Source organism: Sciurus vulgaris (genome assembly GCF_902686455.1).
Source record: "Sciurus vulgaris genome assembly, chromosome: 1".
In the NCBI taxonomy this organism is placed as follows: domain Eukaryota; kingdom Metazoa; phylum Chordata; class Mammalia; order Rodentia; family Sciuridae; genus Sciurus; species Sciurus vulgaris.
This window is the reverse complement of record NC_136461.1, coordinates 92,560,786-92,582,431: the sequence shown is the minus strand read 5'-3', so window position 1 is coordinate 92,582,431 and position 21,646 is coordinate 92,560,786. Positions and strand designations below refer to the sequence as shown.

At 32.9% G+C, this 21,646-nt stretch overlaps 1 protein-coding gene across 1 annotated transcript in view; it reads left to right on the top strand.

The window, feature by feature from the left end:
• COL11A1 (collagen type XI alpha 1 chain) overlaps nt 1–21,646 on the top strand; it is a 243,926-nt gene that overhangs the window by 17,933 nt on the left and 204,347 nt on the right. Inside the window, 3 exon segments of the mRNA XM_079133305.1 lie at nt 4,797–4,964; nt 10,473–10,686; nt 14,639–14,801. Coding sequence (XP_078989431.1) covers nt 4,797–4,964; nt 10,473–10,686; nt 14,639–14,801 — 545 coding nt within the window.

Here is a 21,646-nt window from a genome sequence, read left to right as displayed (position 1 = left end):
GAAGTCAGGAGGGTTTTTTGAAGGAATTTAAGCAGCAGAGTGACTTGAAATACGGATTTTTATGGAAGTTCAGTTGAGCTATGGCATGCAGATTGATTGGAAAAGGGATGGAAACCAGTTAAAAGGTACTTTAGTCTGCTTTCTGCTGCTAACAAAAAACCTGAGAAAAACAACTAAAAGGAGGAAGCTTTATTTTGGTTCAAGTGTTCAGTCCATGATCACTTGCCCCTATCATTTTTGGACCTGTGGTGAGGCAGCACATGACTACAGTATGTGGTAGAGAAAATCTGTTCACATCCTGGCGGCTGGAATCAAAGAGAGGAGAAGATGATGAGGGGTACCAGTATCCCCTTCAACCTTATGCCCCCAATTACCTAACTTACTTCCTCTAGATCCCACCTCCTAAAATTTCCAGCACCACCCAAGAATGTCTGTGGGGGACATTCAAGATCCAAACCATAGCAAATGACTTTTGTAGTAGTGTAATGGGCTCTGATATACTGTTTTCCTATTTAAATTAACCTACAATATACAGTAAAAGGCAGGAAGATGTTATTGAACAAAATAATGTACTGAATTGGATACATTGGAAATGGTTAATCATGGTTTTTAATACTAGTTGAAAACAAATAATTAAAATATTAAGGGTATTTAAAATTGCTTTAGGGCTGGGGACATAGCTCAGTTGGTAGACTGCTTGCCTCGCATGCACAAGGCCCAGGGTTCAATCCCCAGCACGCCCCCAAAAATTGCTTTAAATACTGGAAATTTCACTTTTTTATATACACTGTATAAGAAATTGCTTCTTTTAATCTTTCAAACCTTTCCACTAACAAAATATAAAGAAGTTTTCATTTGTGTGTATAAACCAAAAAAATCCATTTTATGAGAGTTTATTAAATACTCGCATTTTAAGAATTATCGAATAACGAGCAGAATTTCAAAGTGACTTTAATTTATTGACTGAATTATTTTATATTACTGTGACTTGATATACCTTTTTAGAAAAAAATTAATTGAAATATTTATAATATGTTCCTGTTTTTTACCATTTTTTTGAAAAATATTCTTATTAGTTGTTGACCAAACTTTATTTTATTTACTTATTTATATGTCATGCTGAGAATTGAACCCAGTGCCTCACACATGCTAGGCAAGCTCTCTACCACTGAGCCACAACGCCAGCCCCTGTTTTATTACCATTTTCTTGAGGAGGGATTTATGGTTTTGTATCATGGACTCTGTAAAGAAATTTGCCAGATTTTAAAAGGAGAACCTTCATTTTGAATTCTGCATAGGAATTGGGTTTTTACCACATTAATTTCAGAGTAGAAAGGAACAACTGTGACAAAATTTGTGCTCTTCTAAAAGGTCACTGTGTTTAGAGGTAGTATAGAGAAAAGGAAAGTTGTGGACATTGTGTTCTATTTACCTATGCCTAGTTTTGACCATGACCATGGGGCTTCATTCTTTTTTTCACTAAATTACAGACTTCATGGCAGTGTTCATGTTCTGTCCTGGAGTCTTACTCAGCATTGCTTTTGAAAACGGCTTTTCACAAAGATAAAAAAATAAGCAAATAAGATTGTGGCTTTAATTAACATTCTCCTTTATAGTAATTTATATCCTGGAACATGAATTGAGTTTAATTTAAAATAAATATCAACATCAGGAGTCAGTTAACTGACTCAAGATAATTTTAGACTATTATATGTATGTTGTAGGTCTTTTTTGGTAGAGTTTTTCTTTGCGGGTTATAGCAATGAGGGTATTGAAAAGGAAAAAGCATATTTTGATATTTACATAGACCTCAGAAGTATCTTGAATTTCCTCTTTTATTCTCAATACTTTCAACTGTAGTGTGGGGATGCAAACATAGGTTTATGAGGGTCAATGCCTGTAAAAGACCTAGTGTAGTGACCAGTGTATGCATATTAGGTTATCTGGGTCTGGCAGTTACTATGATTACTATTTTCTTAGTTTAATGGTAAGACAAAATTAGAAAGTAAGAATGGTCAGGTATCCCACTGGCCTAAACAATGGCCATTAAAAGCAGGACTAATGAAAAAAAAGTTTCCATTATAAATTATAAATTATAATACCATTATAATTTTTAAAAATTCCAAAATTGAACTAAAGACTAACATATTTAGTAGAGTTAAAGATCCCTAAGAAATGTCTGATTTCTGTAAAGAACACTTACTTTTTAAATTTGGAACAATGTGTGTCCTACTGCATAGTGTATGAATTTTCATTCAGAATCTTGATGAAATAGGTAGAAGGACTTTATTATTAAAGGAAATTATGTCTATCATACTTTATGAGGCAAGTTATATAAATTGTAATTCATGTATGTTTAAAGATATAGCAGTCAGTATTTCTGAAAAGCAATGAACTAAGGAAAAGATAAGATGCACAATGTTCACAAGCCCAGATTCAATCATTCATTCATGCATTCTATGCCAGATTGATAATTATTGTAAAAATATTGGTTGAAATTGTAATTTTCAAAGAATAAAATCTTATTCAGCCTCTACACTTCATGGGGTATGGTAAATTATGGTGATAGTATTTCCTGAATCTAAAATCAGTCCTATTTTCATGAGATCATTTCAGAAATAATATATTTATAAAGCAAATTATGTTCTGAAAATTGATGATAATTCTATTCTATTAAAACAATTCTATCCTACTAAAACTTTCTTCCTTTCAGACACAAGTGAGTCAAATAGTGCTGTTTATACATATGTAAATGTAAACAATGTCTCTTACATTGTTTACCGGAGCATAAATAGTGCCTCTCCAATTAGAATTTAAAGATATATGTTAGCCATTTTTTCATCACTGTGGCCAAAATACCTGAAAGAACAAACTTAGCAGAGTAAAGGTTTATTTTGGGTGCACAGTTTCAGAGGTCTTTGTTCCTGGTTGGCCAACTCCATTGCTCTGGACCTGAGATGAGGCAGAAAATCATGACAGAAGGGTGTGATAGAAGAAAGCTGCTCAGGTCATGGGATCTGGGAAGCAGAGAGAGAGAGAGAGAGAGAGAGAGAGAGAGAGAGAGAGAGAGAGGGGATATAGTTCCCAAAGCTATGCCTCCAGTGACTTAATTCCTCTAGCCATATCCAAACAGCCTACTGTTCATTCAGCTATCAATGGATTAATCCAGCCAATGAATTAGGCCCTAATCACTGCCTAAAAGTCCCACCTCTGAACCTTGATACATTGGGAATCATACTTTCAACACATGAGCTTTGGGTGGACATTCAGATAACAAACCATCATAATATGTGACATAAGAACTGTATCTAAGGTATGCTAAGTGATGCATTGGTCAGCCCATGGCCTACTTTCAATATTCTTTTTTGCATACATATAGAAAGCCTGTAGATCATAAGTACATTGAGTAAGATAGTTTCCAAAGTCCATTTTTATACAGTTACTTAAACCAATTGATGCATGTTTTGACTTAGTATATTAAATAGATGTATGGCTGTGGACCTTTTCAAAGGTCAAAAATATACAGTTTGTTCTTTTTTTGTCCGGTGTATTTCATGTAACGTAATGATTAGAAGGTTCATCCAAGTTGCAATCAGCTCATTATTTCACGGTCCATTTCCAAAGTGGTGGTGCGATAATTTGATGTGTCAGAACTTAATTGCTTTTAATCACTAAATAATGTCCTATCATATAGATCACATTTTGTTATTGTGTTTATATCTTGAAGGAACTCCATTTGTTTCTACCTCTTGGTATTATGAAAAATGCTGAAAGGGGCATAAAACTATCTCATCAAGTTCTGAATTTGAGTCTTTGTGGAGTGTACCTAGTAGTGGAATTGCTGATGAATTACTTTTTACTTCTATGTTTAGAGAAATAGTGTTTAATTTCACTTACATGAAGTTTCTAGAATAGGCAACTTCGCAGGGATAAAAAGTGGATTACAGGTTACTAGGGGCTAGGAGGAAAGATTTGGGAATGGGGAATTATTTCATGGTGGTTACAAAATTGGAGTGATAAAAAAAGTTTCAGAAATACATAATAGTGATGATTGCACAACACTGTGAGTGTAATTATTACTATTGAATTGAAGAATACTCAATGGAAAATGTTTATATTATATATATTTTACTGCAATTTAAAAGCAATAGTATTACATACCACAAACCATTGAATTGTACTGTATGGTGTGTGAATTTTAAACCATCAAAGCTGGTTATCCAAACAAGACACATTGGAAAAGGAATGTTTAAGATTCCAAACTTATTTTATGTTGACTACTTCACAGTAGCTGGTGATAGAATTAATGGGATTCCATCAAAAGTTGTGTTAGATACTCTAGGGCTACTTGAAAATGGGGAAAAAAGACAGTCAACCCCAAGGAGTTTCAGTCTATACTGTGAAGCATAAAGCAATGTCATGAAATAGCTGGCAAATTTAGAGGGTAAACATATAACCACCTACATATAGATACTTAATAAATACTTACAGACACAGATACATACACACATATACATTTACTATATAGACCAAATTAAATTTCAGCTACACACATACACACATATCAACACCTTCTATTTTGTATATTCATTTTTTTATTCTAGATTTTGCACTTGAGAATGTTGTTATGGTCTCTATTATGACCTTTACCACCACTTCACAGACACTCATCCAAATGTTTGAGGAGGTATGGTAAACAATAGATTTGAAAAATGGAATGACATAATATTTTCTGTATTAAAAAGTATTCAATTTTATATTAGATTGCTCAATTATTTTTTAAACTTATTTTTCAGCTGCTCCAGTTGATGTACTTAAAGCACTAGATTTTCACAATTCTCCAGAGGGAATATCAAAGACAACAGGATTTTGCACAAACAGAAAGAACTCTAAAGGTTCAGATACTGCTTACAGAGTTTCAAAACTAGCACAACTCAGTGCTCCGACAAAACAGTTATTTCCAGGTATGTTCAGTTTATTATGACTACTACTATTACTGCTACTGTTGTTACTACTAATGCTCCTTCAACTACTTCTTTGCTAATGATTATTTCTTTTTACCATTCTGTATAGTATCTATAATTCAATTATAGGTGGAAATATAATTTGAGTATATAGATACCAAATACATTGAGGTCACCAAAGTGATGAAATGAAAATAATTATTGCCAATCTTTTAATTCAGTACAAAGAAAATATGCTTATTTGAGCATTTAATAATTCATAATTTCAACATGATGGAATGTGAAGGCAACATTTTATGACTATTCCATTTTTGTATGTGATCATGTAGAACTTATTCATTGGAGAGATGGGAATTGGAAGGAGACCTTACTCTTAAAGTCTAGTTTATTTAATAGGCATGTGGATTTAGACATAATTAACATATGTTTTCCTAAAACTAATATGTTTCTGTTGAAAGAAACACTTCTCTGGTAGATGTTAATTTTGCATTAATTTTGCATGCTATTCTTATCTGAAGTATAATAAAATAAAGTCACACCTCACAGTTACTGGATGTTCTAAGAGTAGAGATTTTGTTAAGACTTTCACCTGGCAGGGTTTCATTATGGTGCTGAAAAAATAGTTGGTAAATAATTTCTTTTCTTCTACGAAAGTGATAATTGATCTCATAACACTAATTATCTAGAAATTATGATCATGTGCGAAAAGGGAATTAGATGGTGAATGAAAATCTCTAAGATTGTATTTCTAAGCAGGTAGCTCTTTACATCTACTTGCAGTAGATAAATGACAATTATTTACCCTTATTAGTTTAAATTGGGTGTCCTCATCCCTGTTTAACAGAGGAGGAAAGAGTTTCACAGATGCTCTCTGACCTGACCAAGTTATACAGGGATCCATGTTTGTTCTTCTCCAAGGTCAATATTTCATATACTATCAAACATTCCTTTTTGATGCCCTAGAACCTTTTCAGCGGCAATTGGACAATTAATTTCTTCATATTGTCCTGTATCTTCTCTATCTCAAGAGATTTTAGTTTCCTATTTTCAGATAAAACGTATACTAACAGAATGATATGAATCAAACAATTATAAAACAAAATGCACTTTTCATGCAAAGACATTTTAAAGTATTTCATAAACACATATTTAGATTGTTCATTGAATCTTCCAGCATGTTTTGTGCTTTGCTATTATTTGTGGTAAACAGAAGTAACAATGTATATATAAAAATGCCCAATATTTCTGATTTTGAAAATTAAAACTCAAAATGGTTAAGTCATAACATTTTCAAAATCCAATTTAAATTTTTCAAATAGTAAAAGTCTATTGAATTTTCTAATGCATTTCTAATAGAAAAAAATGATGGTAATTTTAATAGAGAAAAAACAGAAAAGTAGACTAATGGAAACATTTTAGAAATACTCATGAAGTTATAGTTTATAATTCTTTATAACTGGCTCATTATCAGGGCCTGTTTATTCTGCATTCCATGATGGTAATTAGCTAATTTGATTATTTTTATATGTTCTCTTGTTTTACACATGGAGAAAGAATATATGTCTGTAGGACCTTCTTCCGCTCCAGTTAACAGAATTTAACTATATGAAAGTTTTTGCCTTTCTCACAGCACTGGGTCTGAGGCATATGATTCTCATAGTGAGCATTTTCAGATAAGAAGAGAAACAGATAACATTATGCAAATGATTATAAGCTTGTCATCCTGGAGGTCAAAGCTTTCTGTCTATTATACAAATTGATAGTAAAAATTAGTAATAACAGATCACCATTAAAAATATTAAAATAGTAAATATTACTTATAAAATAGTAAAAAGATCTTGCAAAATGTATTTGGAATGTCCTATCATGCATTATAAGAAGATATAAAAGCAATTTCTTTTCTAAAGACTAAAATAAGCAGAAGTACAGAAAACTTCAGCAGTTATCAATAGGGGGAGTGAGAAGTTGTCAGTTGGATAGAGTCATTAAAATATTCTGATGAAATTAAGATATGTATCTTTCAGAGTCCCAACTTGAGATCTTTAATTTAAATGTCTGAACATTGGAACTGAATGGAAGCCCTCTAGAACCCAAGCCATAAGACAGACTGTGCAAGCAACTTTGCATGTATTGATCTACATCTTTATAACCATCAGAAAAGGGTAATATTAAAACTCAGTTCAGGAACAGGAGTTAGAAATGTGAAATATTAGAATATAATCCTGGAATCAGCAAATGGTATAAAGCCGAGACTATTATAATCTCTCTTTGACTAAAGTTTGTTCTTCTCACTATGTGAAATGCACCCCCTCCAATTTAAAAATCTTCCTGACCACTAAGTTATAACATAAAGAGATTTTAGAGAGATATATTCTAGAAGGAAAAAATATTGGCCACAGTATAAAATGTTACTATAAATGACCAAATTATTGTGCCTTTTCATTCCAAATTTATTACTGGAGGCAACATTTAATGATCTTAAAAGCCTAGTTTAAGAATCACTATTGAATTTGTTATACTAACAATAACTCATGATTGTTATTACATGTATATGTATATATGTGTGTATATATACATATATGTACATATATATACACACATATATATATGTCTTTTATAAACACACACAGTAAGAAATAATGGCACTTTTTAACAAGTCAGTTAACATGCTTTATTCTTAATCTATTTATATGTTTCAAAATATGGATTAAAATGTAAAACCCAATATTTTATCTGTACTGTAAATTCTTATCATTTATTTCAGATAAAATTTTACATTTTAAGTCAATGCATTTCTGTTGTAGAACTGATATATCTAATTCTCCCTGATTATTTCACTAAGTTATGAACAATATTAATTATCATAGGAAAGAAACTATGTGGAGTGTCTAGGTTAGACTGAAAATTTTAACATCAAGTTATGATTTTCTTAGCAAATTTTATTTTTCAAAGGTCGAAACTTTAAGATTATAATTAAAATCTTTATTGTTTAATTTTTAATTGGGGAATAGACATTTTAATGGAAAGATTTTAGTGATTTGTATAGTTAGAAGCCAAAGATTTTCAAGAGTTATGCTGAATAATTGGATTGGATTGTTAATTAAAATTTTTCATAATCTTTTAGTCTTATATGAATGTATTATTTCCCAGAATGCCTCTTTTTCTAGATGTCTCTGTGTAGACATTTTTATAAAGTGTTTTAAAGAATGGACAAGGCGTTGTTTTCTGCTAGCTCATGATATTTTAACATCAGTTTTTTCACTATGAGATCTTTGAAAAATGTAGGTGCACTTATAGTATTCTGTTATTCTTTGCATTCTGAAGTACTTCTTTGAAGCAAAAGTTTGTTTGCCATGAAACTTCTTCAATAATAGGCTGGATTACATAGATATATAATTATAGTATAAGTGGGCAATAGGAATTTTTTGTTGATTTGTTTTATTATTTTTCCATTTTCTTCCTATAACTAAGTTTCTTTTATTGCTTTTCAAAAATGTAAAATTGTACATTTCTGTGACATTTAAATCAAATTGAGAGCTGGGAGTTTAGCTCAGTGGTGGAGTGCTTGCCTACCATATGCAGCACTCTGGGTTCAATCCCTAGCAACACAAAAATTAAAAAATAAATCAAACTGTGCAAAACTATATGTATAAATTGACATTGGAACTAGATAGATGGATTAATTGATTTTCTTCAATAGCATTGAAAATTTTTACACGGACACTTTTTCAATTTGGAGTTTAGTATCAGTTGCACTTAACTACATATATGTATATATGCATATATATATATATATATATGTGCATGTTTGAAATAAGAGTAGCTTAGCTCACTTTGAATTTTGATGATGTATTCTTATTTAATTACCACAACATCCTGGTGGGACAGATTGCCCTATTAATGGATAGAAAAACCAACTAAGAGATTTTTTAAAATGTTTGCCAAGAACACAGTAAGAATGTCAAGGAGCTGAGATATGAACCAAATGATGTTATAAGATCAGAATTTTTTACTGAGATACTGCATTACCTTCCATTTAATTATTCTATACACGTTTGTAGCATAAAATGTATTTGTATTACTTGTTGTTTTTCTTTTTATAATATATTTTAAATAATTTCCACTTAATAAAACATTTTTGTTACATTCTTTTATTTATTTATTTGTTTTTTGATACTGGGGACTGAAAACTGGGGTGCTTTTCCATTGGTCTACATGTTCAGCCCTATTATTTATTTTTTATTTTAAAACAGGGCATTGCTAAGCTGTCTGTTACATTCTTTTAAGTGGCTTCATAGTATTCCATTATGTATATAATTTGTATTTTATTTAACCAGTTACAGCCATTGCAACCCATTTTAATATTTGTCATTATAAATAGTGCTTTAATGACAACATGATATCTTTACATATATGCATCCTCTCTCTGTATATTCTTAGAGGTGGAATTGCTGATCTCCTGTATTGTTTGAATTTGAATGCATGACAGACACATGCATATTGCTTTTATTATTTTATACTACTGCCTGTAATAGAATTTGGAATCAATGGATTGTATGTGAACTCTTGATATTGGCCCAGGTATTACCTATTATACATGCACATACACTTGTTTTGCAAATAGACATCTTTTTAGTTCAACTAAACTCATTCCTCAAATAATTTTGCATGTTTTACTTATATGGGAGGGTAGTAAGGGGATTAAATTATATATATATATATATATATGTATTTTTTTGAAAAATAAAACCAACAATTTAATATATAATGTTCTTATAAAAATATTATGTTATCATTTACCTTGCATATTTATTTTACAAATGCTCAGTAAGCACCTGTGTAGATTGAACAATAGGCTTGATACTTGGGGTATGATAGTAGTTAGGGTAAAAAAAACACTATGTCTTCATGACTTTGGAACCAAGTTAGCTAAGGACTTGATAGTTTTTATTGATAAATGCTTATGCCTTCTATTTGTGAAACTGTATTGCATGGTATCAAAAACTGATCTTTTGAAGGGATGATGAAAATAATACCTTTATATAATGTCATTAACATGCCCCCTTTATGGGCTGGGGAAATAGCTCAGTTGGTAAAGTGCTTGTCTTGCATGAATAAGGTCCTGGGTTCAATCTCCAGCACCATGGGGGGGGGGGGGAATAACACACCTTCTTTAAGAGATATATATGGCTACAGGCTAAACAAACCCAGAAATACAGACCTTTTGCCAAAATTAGTGCTTACATAAGTGTTTCAAGAGTTATTGTTATGTGTTTCATATTGTATTGGCACCAGTGACTTTAAAGTTCAAATGTATTGGATCAATTTACACCAAAAGTTTAAAAGAGTCATAAAATTTCCCCACACATGCTCCATTTGAGGTGGAGCTGTTTACTTTTTGGATTAAGATGACTCATTAAGGCCACGTAGAAAATTCAAAAATAATTCTGTGATCTAAGGACAATTTGGAAATCTAGAATTTCTAACTCATTGGCCTTCTCTTTTCAGGTGGAACTTTTCCAGAAGATTTTTCAATATTATTTACAGTAAAACCCAAAAAAGGAATTCAGTCTTTCCTCTTATCTATATACAATGAGCATGGTATTCAACAAATTGGTGTTGAGGTTGGGAGATCCCCTGTTTTTCTGTTTGAAGACCACACTGGAAAACCTGCCCCAGAAGATTATCCCCTCTTCAGGACTGTTAACATTGCTGATGGGAAGTAAGTAGCCAGTGACCAAATGTGTTTCCTATGCTGAAAACAATACTTTCACTTAATCATTCAACAAATATTTATGAAGTGTGATACAGTTTTTTCTAGGGACTAGTAAAGAAAAAGAAACAAAATAATAAAAGGCCTAAACTTGAATAGTTTACTTTGCTGTCTAGGCAGGCAAATAGTGAAAAATATTTAGAAATATATCAATAAAGAATATACAGGTGTAAGTGAGACAGAAAAATAGTGCAGAGGACGGGGAAAGACAGTAAGCAGAGCAATTTTAAGAAGTGACGTCAGGGAAAATCTCACTAAGAATGAACATATCCAGGAGGTGGGGGATGTGCCATGCTGAGAATCACGGTATACTGTTCCAGAAGGAGGGGAAACCAATGAAAAGTCTCTAATTCCAAGGTGTGGCCCATTTCTTCCAACATGGAGGAAACCAGCATGGCAGGAGCAGAGTGGGATGGTGACCATGGAAAATCAGTGGGAAGCCATATGGCATAACACATTCTAGGAGGCTATAAGCTTTACTCTCAGTGAAATGGGAAGTTAGTGGAGCATCTTAAGTGGGGACTGATCCGATTTGACTTATTTTTTTCTTTACCAGTAACATAAGTGATCAGAGAAACCTTGTAATTGATCTGTCATATACTATTCTAAGCACTTAACACATAGCTAATTTGTTTAACTATTCATAATTACTTTAAGAAGATAATTTTAATAGAAATTACAGATAAGGGGACCAAATCACAGCTAGTTTATGGGGTTTGCCTATGGTCATAAAGTTGGAAAGTGACAGAGGTGGCTTTGGAATTTAGGTAGTCAGGCTCAACCCACTCTTCTGAAATCCTGTTGAAATCTCTTTTGTGATCATTGCCTTTTGCTCAGGGAGCCACAAACACAAACAAATATGTATTAAATTTTACTACACATTTTATTGCTGTATTTTGACCCCTAAAATAGCTTTATCAGATGTAGAACATTGGGTTATAGACAGAAGGAAATAGCAGTGCAGGTGGAAAAAATAATCCATATACATTGTGTCTTTTTCAAGAACCCAGTGAAACCTCCAAGTCTCAGTGACAGAAAAAAGTAGACTTTCATAGGTAATTTACACTACTATCCTATGGACAACTAAAATGTTATATCACATTGTGTTTTTATTTTTGACCTTTAGCAAACATCAAGGTAAAATTTAATTCATATTCAGTATTTGTGGAAGACATTTTGAATTCAATGTTCATTCAGATATTGTTTTACTTTATATTGCTTATCCTCATTTGGATGCCTTCTTAACTGAAAAAAATTAATTTATCATGGCCAGCATTCTATTTGAAAACAGTAGGCACTGCTTAGTCTGAGTAAGTTATTAAAGTGACACATGGGAAATGCTCAATAAATATTTTTATTGTTTATTAAACAGAACAATAGTTATCTATCTCACAGTGGGAAACTATTACTGACAATATATTGAATGAAATAAATGCATGGTATTTTTCATTCATATATTCAATCACAATTTATTAAATGCTTACTGCCAGCACTGTATATTCATTTGAGACTGTTAAAATGTGACATATTTGTTGAACGCAACTAGAATTACAATTTCAATGCAAAAAATATCGGTATTTTAACCCATTTTTATTTGTTAAAATACATTCATCATGATAGGCCATTTATTCCATAAGTATTTATCCACCACCACTTGGCTGGATGTCTAGGGCACAGGTGTTGCAGCAGTGAAAAGCCCATGTGAGGTCTCTGCCATCCTGGAGCTTAAATCCTGCTAGGAAAAATCAACAACAGACAAGCCAAAAACACACAAAATGCTGATAGCTCTATGAATGAAAATAAATCCATGAAATAGATGTATATAGTGTACTATTTTAGAATGGGCAGTCGTTTTTTTTTTTTTTTTTTTTTTTTTTTTTTTTTAAACAAATGGGATACATGTTGTTTCTCTGTTTGTACATGGCGTAAAGGCGTACCATTTGTGTAATCATAAATTTACATAGAGCAATGTTGTTTGATTCATTCTGTTATTTTTTCCCTTCCCCCCACCCCTCCCACCCCTCTTTACCCTCTATACAGTAGGGCAGTCGTTTTTGATGATGTTGCATTGAACAAAGTGCAGGGAGGAGGGAATAGCCATGTGAAGATGTGGAGGAATAGCATTCTTGGCAGAGCGAAGAACACTGGGGAGCAGCAGGAAGGAGGCAGGCAGGCAGTGAAAGAGATTGAAAGTCAAACATGAGATCAGAGAGGGCCTGGCCACCCTGTTGTGGGAGTACCTAATAGTTTTTAGTAAGGTGGAGACTTGATCTGTCTCATATGCCAAAAGGTCACTGTGTGCAGAAGAGTGGAAGCAGCAACCAGTTAAGAGTCTACATGAAAGAGTTGACAGCTTGGACTAAGTTGAGAGACACTGAATTTTTGTTTATACTTTGAATACAAGAACCAAGGAGAGTATTTTTGAAGATATAAATGGATATTATGAGAGAAAGAAAATAATTGAGAAGGGTTTCCAAAATGAAGTGTTAATTTATTTTTTTCTAACAGTATTTTGAATATTATATATCATACTGTAATTTTGATGTTTTATTATTATCACAGCTTAAATTAATTCAACAAAAATGCCATTTACAGTTCTAATCAGCTTTTCACAGTTGAAATCATTTTTATTTTTTGGTAATGAAAAGCACATACCTATGATATTAGGAATAGTTTAAGTTAAGACACAAGCAATTTGGCATGAAGTATGTGTAAATTATACTCTTACTGTATTAAGTGACTCCTTATATAAATCTTTGCTCAATTCAAACCAAGCAGACACTGATGCTAGTTGAATGCGCTAGTGGAAAGAGCAAAGATTAAGTGTATATGGAAATATACTTGGTCCTCATCAGTAGCCATGCCAAATATCATGAAACAGACATTTTAGGAAGGCTCCTGCAACTTTTTGGGTACTTTATTTTATGGATGTAGTCCTAGGCACTTCTGGAATATTAATCTAGCACTTTTCATTTGGAAAAAAAATAAAATATAGAGTGGCTTGTGGAATCCAAGTGAGCTTCACTTAGTGGTTTATGTTAGCACCAGATATTGTTAATAAACTCTCCTTTTCACAGTATTGCTAAGGTACATAAGTTTCCAAAGGGCTGGCCATGTCTCCCTCTCTAAGCCTGTCATCACCATCCTGAATTAGCTGGAGCAGTAGCTCCAGAGTGAATTGAGACTCTCCCTGCAGGCATGCACTAACTGTGCTTTCTTTTGGTGTTCCCACTTCCTGCCAGCAGTGGGAAAAAGGAGAGATATTGTGTCTCAGGCTTGGATCCTACCCACAGTAATGATCTATAACTGTCTTGAAATTAAAGTGGAAAAAGAAATCTAAAGCACCTGAAATAAATGGCAATAAAAACAGAGTAGTGCATTGTGTTTTACAGTTAGAACGTTGAGTTGCTCCAGATGGAGCAGTCATTTAATTAGTAGACATACTCTTTTGCAGTCCATCTCAGGGGATCACTTGAGCAGGATTTTTTTTTTTTTTTTTTTTTTTTTTGTAGGTGGAATTCCACTTTTGAAGAAAGCATTTACATACATAGAAACTACTGCTTACTCCCTGTCCCATCCTAATCTCTATCCAATACCCTTATCAGGATGCAGTGAGATTAAGCTTTTGTTGTTGTGACATAAAGTGATGCAGAGAATGGGCATTTCTTTATCAGCATGGACAGATAATCCTTCTGTGCATCTTCTGCTACTGTTGTCTTTTTGAGTACCTAGCACTATGCTAGGTAAGCAGCAATTTGTCACCAGCTAAACAATTGATTCCTAAGCCTACATTTTGAACCACTTCAGCTCACTTTTGTAATTTAAAAAACACTATATGTGAATAATGGTTTGGTGGCTAATATTATTGAAACTTATGAAAGTATTACCTGGCTCTTTTTAGGTGGCATCGGGTGGCAATCAGTGTGGAAAAGAAAACTGTGACCATGATTGTTGACTGTAAGAAGAAAACCACAAAACCACTTGATAGAAGTGAGAGATCAATTGTTGATACCAATGGAATCACGGTTTTTGGAACAAGGATTTTGGATGAAGAAGTTTTTGAGGTAATCAAACATTTAAGCTGAATATTATTGAAGCTAATGAATGAGGTTAAATAACAGTAACAATCTATATCTGTTATAAAGCAAAGTTGAAAACTCTAAAAGGTGACCTACATTCTAACCCCGTGGGTGTAGCAGTGATGCGTTCTATTGTTCATTAAGAGAATGACCAGACAATGGTTACTGCAGTGACTGCAGAACCTTAACAGAGATTGGTTGATTTGAACACAGGCACAGTCTTCCCCTGGGAGGGACAAATGGCTCTACTCTTAGTACTTTGTATGATTTTCTTTGGAGAAAAGAACATTTTCTTCTCTTCCTCCTCTGCAAGATTAATTTAGAGAAATGTACAAGTCTCTGTTCTGTCTTGCTTTGTTCTTTGTGAATATTTCCAAGGTAAAGATTTATATTGCAAAAAGATGAACTTTAAGCTTTTAAATCACATTTTAAAAAATAATATGAAGGTCATGGGAAGAAGCTTCTTTCAATTATTTCACTAATTATGATAATCACATTCCTTTAATTCTTTAATCATTGGATCTGGTAATTTGTGCTCTTGTTTTCAGTCATTTTTTCACAGAACAAACAGATCTCAGTTCTGACCCTATAAAGAGAAGCATGCACTTCTGAGACATTATTTCATTACTTTCATGGTTGTTTTAACACAATTTTTGAGTCATTTAACTTTCAGAGTGTAGCAGAGTAAAATTGTGCAATATAATATAGATGGAGGCATGTTTCCTATGGAAGATTTGCTTTATTTTGTTGATGTGTGAATATTTATATACACATACATATGTGCACACACATATATACATACAGTGTATATTTGCATTAAAGGTACAATGTAAATTAGGGTATTAGCTAGATTATCATATTTTTATAATTATACACTTATATATATAACCTATAACATGAAGCTAAACATAAATAAACTCATGACATTTTTGAATTATTTATTTGGAATACTATTTTTTTCTGATGTTTTTCACTTCTTTTTTTTAAGTCTTTGATTCTACGTAAAAATATTTTAATTCATGATATGTCTGAATTAAATGATAAACTGATTCTGGTAATATATATAGTGGTATTATATTCCCAGATCATCTGGTATTATTCATTGATTGCCCACACTATGATAAACCACCATTTATTAAATGAATGAATATTATAAACAATTAGTATAATTTCCAGTCTTTCAAAGTCTTATTTTAAAAATAGACTATTTATAAGCATTAGTTTCACAGGCAAAAGCATATTTTTAACCCACAGAACCCTATTTTCCAGGATCATAAATGAATAATATAGGATTTCATCCCCTCATCCCTGCCTTCCTTCCTCTCTTTTGGTTTCAGTCTCTTTCTCATTTAAATTTATAATACCATATACCACATTTTACATCCTGGAATAACTCCAACTGTTTATCCAGAGAAGCTACTAAAACTTTAAGAAAAATAATTCTGAAGAAATTGTTCAATGTAACAATGAGTAGTTCAGATGACAATGAGTAGTGAAAAGCACATTTATTAAACTGCTTCACAGTTTAGAGTTTTATGAAACGTATGAAGCTTTCAATAGAATATTTACTTGCTATGAAGTGTGAGTCAGTTTTTTAAAATGTCAATGAAGGCAGAACCTTTCATTATCAAATTATTTAATACTATCTTTGACAGTTAAGTAGGCAAACTATTTTTACTTAATAAAATGTTTAGAATGCTTTAGAGTAAAATTATTTGAATTGGGTGAAATTTTATTTAATTCACATATCCAAACAGTCATCATACATTAAATTCAGGCCTTATTTACTAAATGGTATTACTGTATAGCTATATAAAAGTTCTAAACCAATGTAGTCTCTTTCTACTTAAAAATAGAGCATGGAGAAAATAAATGATTCAAACACAGACTTTTAAATTTGAGTTAAATTCTCACAACTTTTGTGAAATTGGTTCATTCTATCTGAATATAATGTTAATATCTTCCTCTAAAATTTTTCTCAAAAAATCTTATTGTCATTTTGGTTTACCTTGTGGTACATATATCAACTTTCAGATCCCTGTAAGTGAATGTGTAGAATTTGCATATCATTTTAAAGTTTAATAAAACAGTTGTGATAATAAGATGCTCTTGTAACACCAATGATTCATTAGTCTGAAAACTAGAAATGTCACTTTTTCAGATATACTGTAATTCATTTTTAGATGAAAATTTGTTTAATGTATTTAATTTCAAATATATACCACCCTACACTTCTGGAATGGAACTTTAATGCCCCAAAATATTAAACATGGCTATATTTACATTGCAGTCCAAGGTCTTAAGAATTTAGCAGTAAACAGAAGCAAAAGTGTAAATAATTTTTAAAGTTTTACAAGAACATTTTCCATGAAAATGCCAAGATGACTATATAGACCTATAAGCCAAATTATATAATTTTAGCATATCAGGGTGAGTATATGATTTGATTCTGGAATGAGAAAGAGCTGATGAATCCCAGTCTCCAGCCTAATTTTCACTGTTATCTGTGTAATTAATTTATGTATGTTTCAATCTCTCATTCTTTACATGGGAAATATAATAGAATCTCATTCATTAGGATCAAAAAATAATTGAGATGATGCATGTAAAGTGCTTAGATATTAATATGAATTTATGAACCTACATTCATACACAACACATAAGCAGTTACATGTATTAATTATGCATTAAGGCACAGTTTTCTATATTATTATGACTTCTTTTTCTATTTTATGATTTTCTAGCTATAGTGTTTCAAATATTTTTTGTACACATTTTATATGGATTACCAACAGTGACCCATGTTTAAGTGAAAACTCCTTGTGTGCCCTTTCCTTGGTTACTGCTAGTTTACAAAGTACCTTATAAAGAGTGGATAAATCTGTCCCCCTAAACAGAGATAGCTGAGTACAGGCCTTCATAGAAGGAAGATGATCTGAGTGGGTGCATAATATTATCAGGCACAAAATGTCCAATCAACACTGATCAGAACCCTTGGTTTTTCCAGATTGATAATATGCAGCAAAGACGTGAGGAACAATAAATGGAAGAACCACATTTCCTGTGTTTATTATCAATAAAATTATTTTTTATTTTAAGTTATTTTTGGAAAACTGCCAAATAACAAGTTATAGCCATTGGAACTCAAGTTTTCAAAGCATCTGTTATGGTTTGAATGTGTGGTATGCCCCCAAAGTTCACATGTGAGACAATGCCAAAAGGGTCCGGGGAGAAATCATTTAGTTATAGACTTAACTTAGTCAATATATCCCTGATAGAATTAACTGACTGGAAACTGGAGGCAGATGGGGCGTGACTGGAGGAAGTGGCTCACTGGGGCTATGGGGTATATATTTGTATCTGGCGAGTGGAGACTCTTTCTCTCTACTTGCTGATCAACATGTGAACTGCTTCCCTCTGTCCCACTCCTCCACCTTGATGTCCTGCTTCACCTTGAGCCTGGCAGAATGGAGCCAGCCTCTTATGGACTGAGACCTCTGAGACCATGAGCCCTCAAATAAACTTTTCTTCCTCTAAAGTTGTTCTGGTTGGGTCTTTTAGTCAGGTTGCTGAAAAAGTTGAATAAAATGGCATCATTATTTTAGTCTTCAGTTTTTTTAAATTATTGAGAATCATAGCAGATTATTACAAGTCTTTTATATTTTTAACAAATATCTGTCTTGGGGACATTCATTCATTGAAGGAATTAGTGGAATATGATCACGATTAGATTGGAAAAGCTTGTTGATGAAAATTTTGCATTTAAAATTTTTTTTTTTTTGTGGAGCAATCCATGCAGAGAAGTAGCAATGAATACAAGCTATGCTTTTTTCTTTTTTTTTTTTTTTTCCCCCTCAGTTCTGGGGATTGAATCCAGGGCATCTCCCATGCTAGGCAGGTGCTCTATACTGAGCTTTACATTAGCCAACAGCCCATTTTACTTTGATTTTGAGACAAGGGCTTGCTAACTTTCTTGGACTGACCTTGAAATTGCAATTCCCCTGCCTTGTCCTCCTGAGTAGCTGGATTCATAGGCCTGCATTACCAGGCCCTGCACAACTATGCTATTTTGGTAGTTCTGTAAGACCTGAATATTTTTTACTTTAAACAATAAATAATAATAATGAATAAATAAATCTTACCCTATATACTAATAGTCATTTCAAATAATCCATTATATTCTTACAAAATTAAGCCAGGCCATGGTGAAGCACACCTGTAATCCCAGAGGCTCCAGAGGCTAAGGCAGAAGGATCATGATTTCAAAGCCAGCCTCAGCAACTTAGTGAGTCCCTAAGAAACTCAGCAAGTCCCCGTCTCTAAATAAAATATAAAGAATGACTGGGGATGTTGCTCAGTGTTTAAGCACCCCTGGGTTCAATTCCTGGTACCAAAAACAAAAACAAAAACATCTTATCAAATTAAGCTTGATTATTGACTTGTAATGTCCTTTATCTTTTTACAGCACATTTTCCAGTGGTACATCTTGCCGCATGTCCCATGTGGGTGAGGGAAAGTGTTCCTGTAGGAGGGATGGCTGGCTGCAAAATAAAGCTATGAAATTTATTTATAAGTAATAACAACAGAACACAATTATATTAAAAGCCAGAGGCATGAATGACTGAGCCAGCTGGAAAGGGTCTGGTGCTAACAAAGGAAGGAGCCAGGACTTGCTTTATTTATAGTGGTACAGATCAAAAGGGGACTGGTAGGAGGTTCTTTGAGAAAAACAGGATAGCGGGTGGAGGTAAGCAAGCCCTTTGGCTCTAGCAGATCATTCCCACATTCAGAGCTTGCATTTGAACTTCAGTGTGAATCAAGGCAGGATAACCACATGACTCAAGCAGTTCCTGAGACCAGATCCCCCTGTCTAACAGCTCAACCAAGCTTGGTTTTCATACAAGTCATGGATGAATTCCTGCATATCCCCCCTTTTCTACTTTTTAAATATAAATGATGGGCAGATACTTTGAGGACCCTGATCCTGATTCTGAGGGCACAGCATCCTATTATCATAATACAAGAAAGAATTAGTAGCAAAACTATCATTTCAACAATATACCATGCAGAATGTTTCCATATGTTTCTAGGATTAAAGCCAATTAATTCATGAAGTATTTTTTCAGCTAGAGATCTAGGGTTCATGAGATCAATTCTGCTTTTCTGAATATCCTGGATGTGAGGATGTAACTCCATAAGATCCAGGCTATTATTGATATTCCAAATGCCCATTAGATGATTATTTTTTTCCCAATCCTACTGGGAAGCATTATATTTGGCTCAGTAACACAGATACACAGACATTATGGCATGTAAAACTTTGTTTAAATTTGAGAGCAGAAAGTTCTTTATCGATATTTATAACAGTAGCTGTTAAAGCATTTAATTTATTCTCAATCATTTCATCAATACTTAACTTCCAGGGGTCATAGCATTTTGACAGAATGGATTATGCCTTAGATAAAGTGAATGTGGGTACAGATAGAAGCCTGAAAGAATACATTAAAATATATGGGACCCAAATTATCATCAAACAAGAAATAACTGCTAGAAGCCCAAATGTGAATTATTGATCTTTCTAGTGTAACAATCAATTTGCTGAGCTCTGATTGGTCTTTATTATATAGTTACTAGTAGGGCAAAGCAATACCCAAACAATATAGAGTAGTTTAAATCATAAGGAGTTTTAAAAAATCAGAACAATTGCATATCTAATCTTATTTTTGTATTCTGAAAATAGTTTTAGATAATTCAACTATTTTCCAAGTCTCTTAGATCTTATATCATATGAAAAATTGAAATTAAATACGGTTGCCTGCAAATTATTTTCAAGAAGAAGTAAAAATGAAACACATTTAGTGGCAGTATTGCCATGCTAAGCCTTCCTGGCTTTGGGCCTTCTGGAGGAAGTGACATTCTGATGTAATTGTCTTTTATCAGTTTTTGAAGATCAATTCAAAACATATCCACCACTTTTAGAGATTTTTTTGTTGCATTGGCAAGATATTTGCATATTCCATCCATTTAGGGAAGGTGCCAAATTCTATTGCAGAATGATTAAGGTAGTAAGATACTGGTGGATATTCCATGAAAATGACTGTCTTGTTATGAGAAAGTCCCATTTTAATAACTGTTTGAACAAATAATCTTAAATTCCAAGGGCCAGTATGAATGGCTGGCCTAGGTACTCCTATGCTGTCTTTTCCTCAAAAGTTACCTTTTAATAGCCAGTATATTTATCAAGGGACCAGCATATAGGTAATTTCCCACTGTAGCCAGTATAATTAAATCTAGTAGCATGAATAGATGTTATATGTTTTCTTTGTAAAACCTCCCATTATATGAGTATCATTAGTAAATACTGGGATGGATTCTCCAGTCTACCTCACTGGGTTCATTAAAGGTGGATCTGGGAAATGGATCTGATAAGTCTCTCCATGGATTCTACTTACCTGACAGCTCGCCAAAGCCAGTACAGCTATAAACATGGTGGTTGGTGTCTTATTACCCTCTGTTCTTGAACTACCTACTCAGCCTGAAGTGTCAAGTCCTTCAGTTGTCTCCACAATGATAGGTTAGATTTTCTGGAAATATACAAGTATAACCTCTACCATATAGTATTATATAATCTAGTGTATTCTATTGCTACATGTGTCGCTCAGCAGTGGTGAGACTTTTAATATCACAATTAAAACATTTTTTTGAAATAATTTTGTGAGATTTAGTGGGTTTATGTAGGGTTCTGTTTCCCCCTTTTTATTTTTTAAAATTTTAGAAATAAGTTAATATAAACTGGAGTATCATTATCCTTAATCGTAGACAGTGGCCTA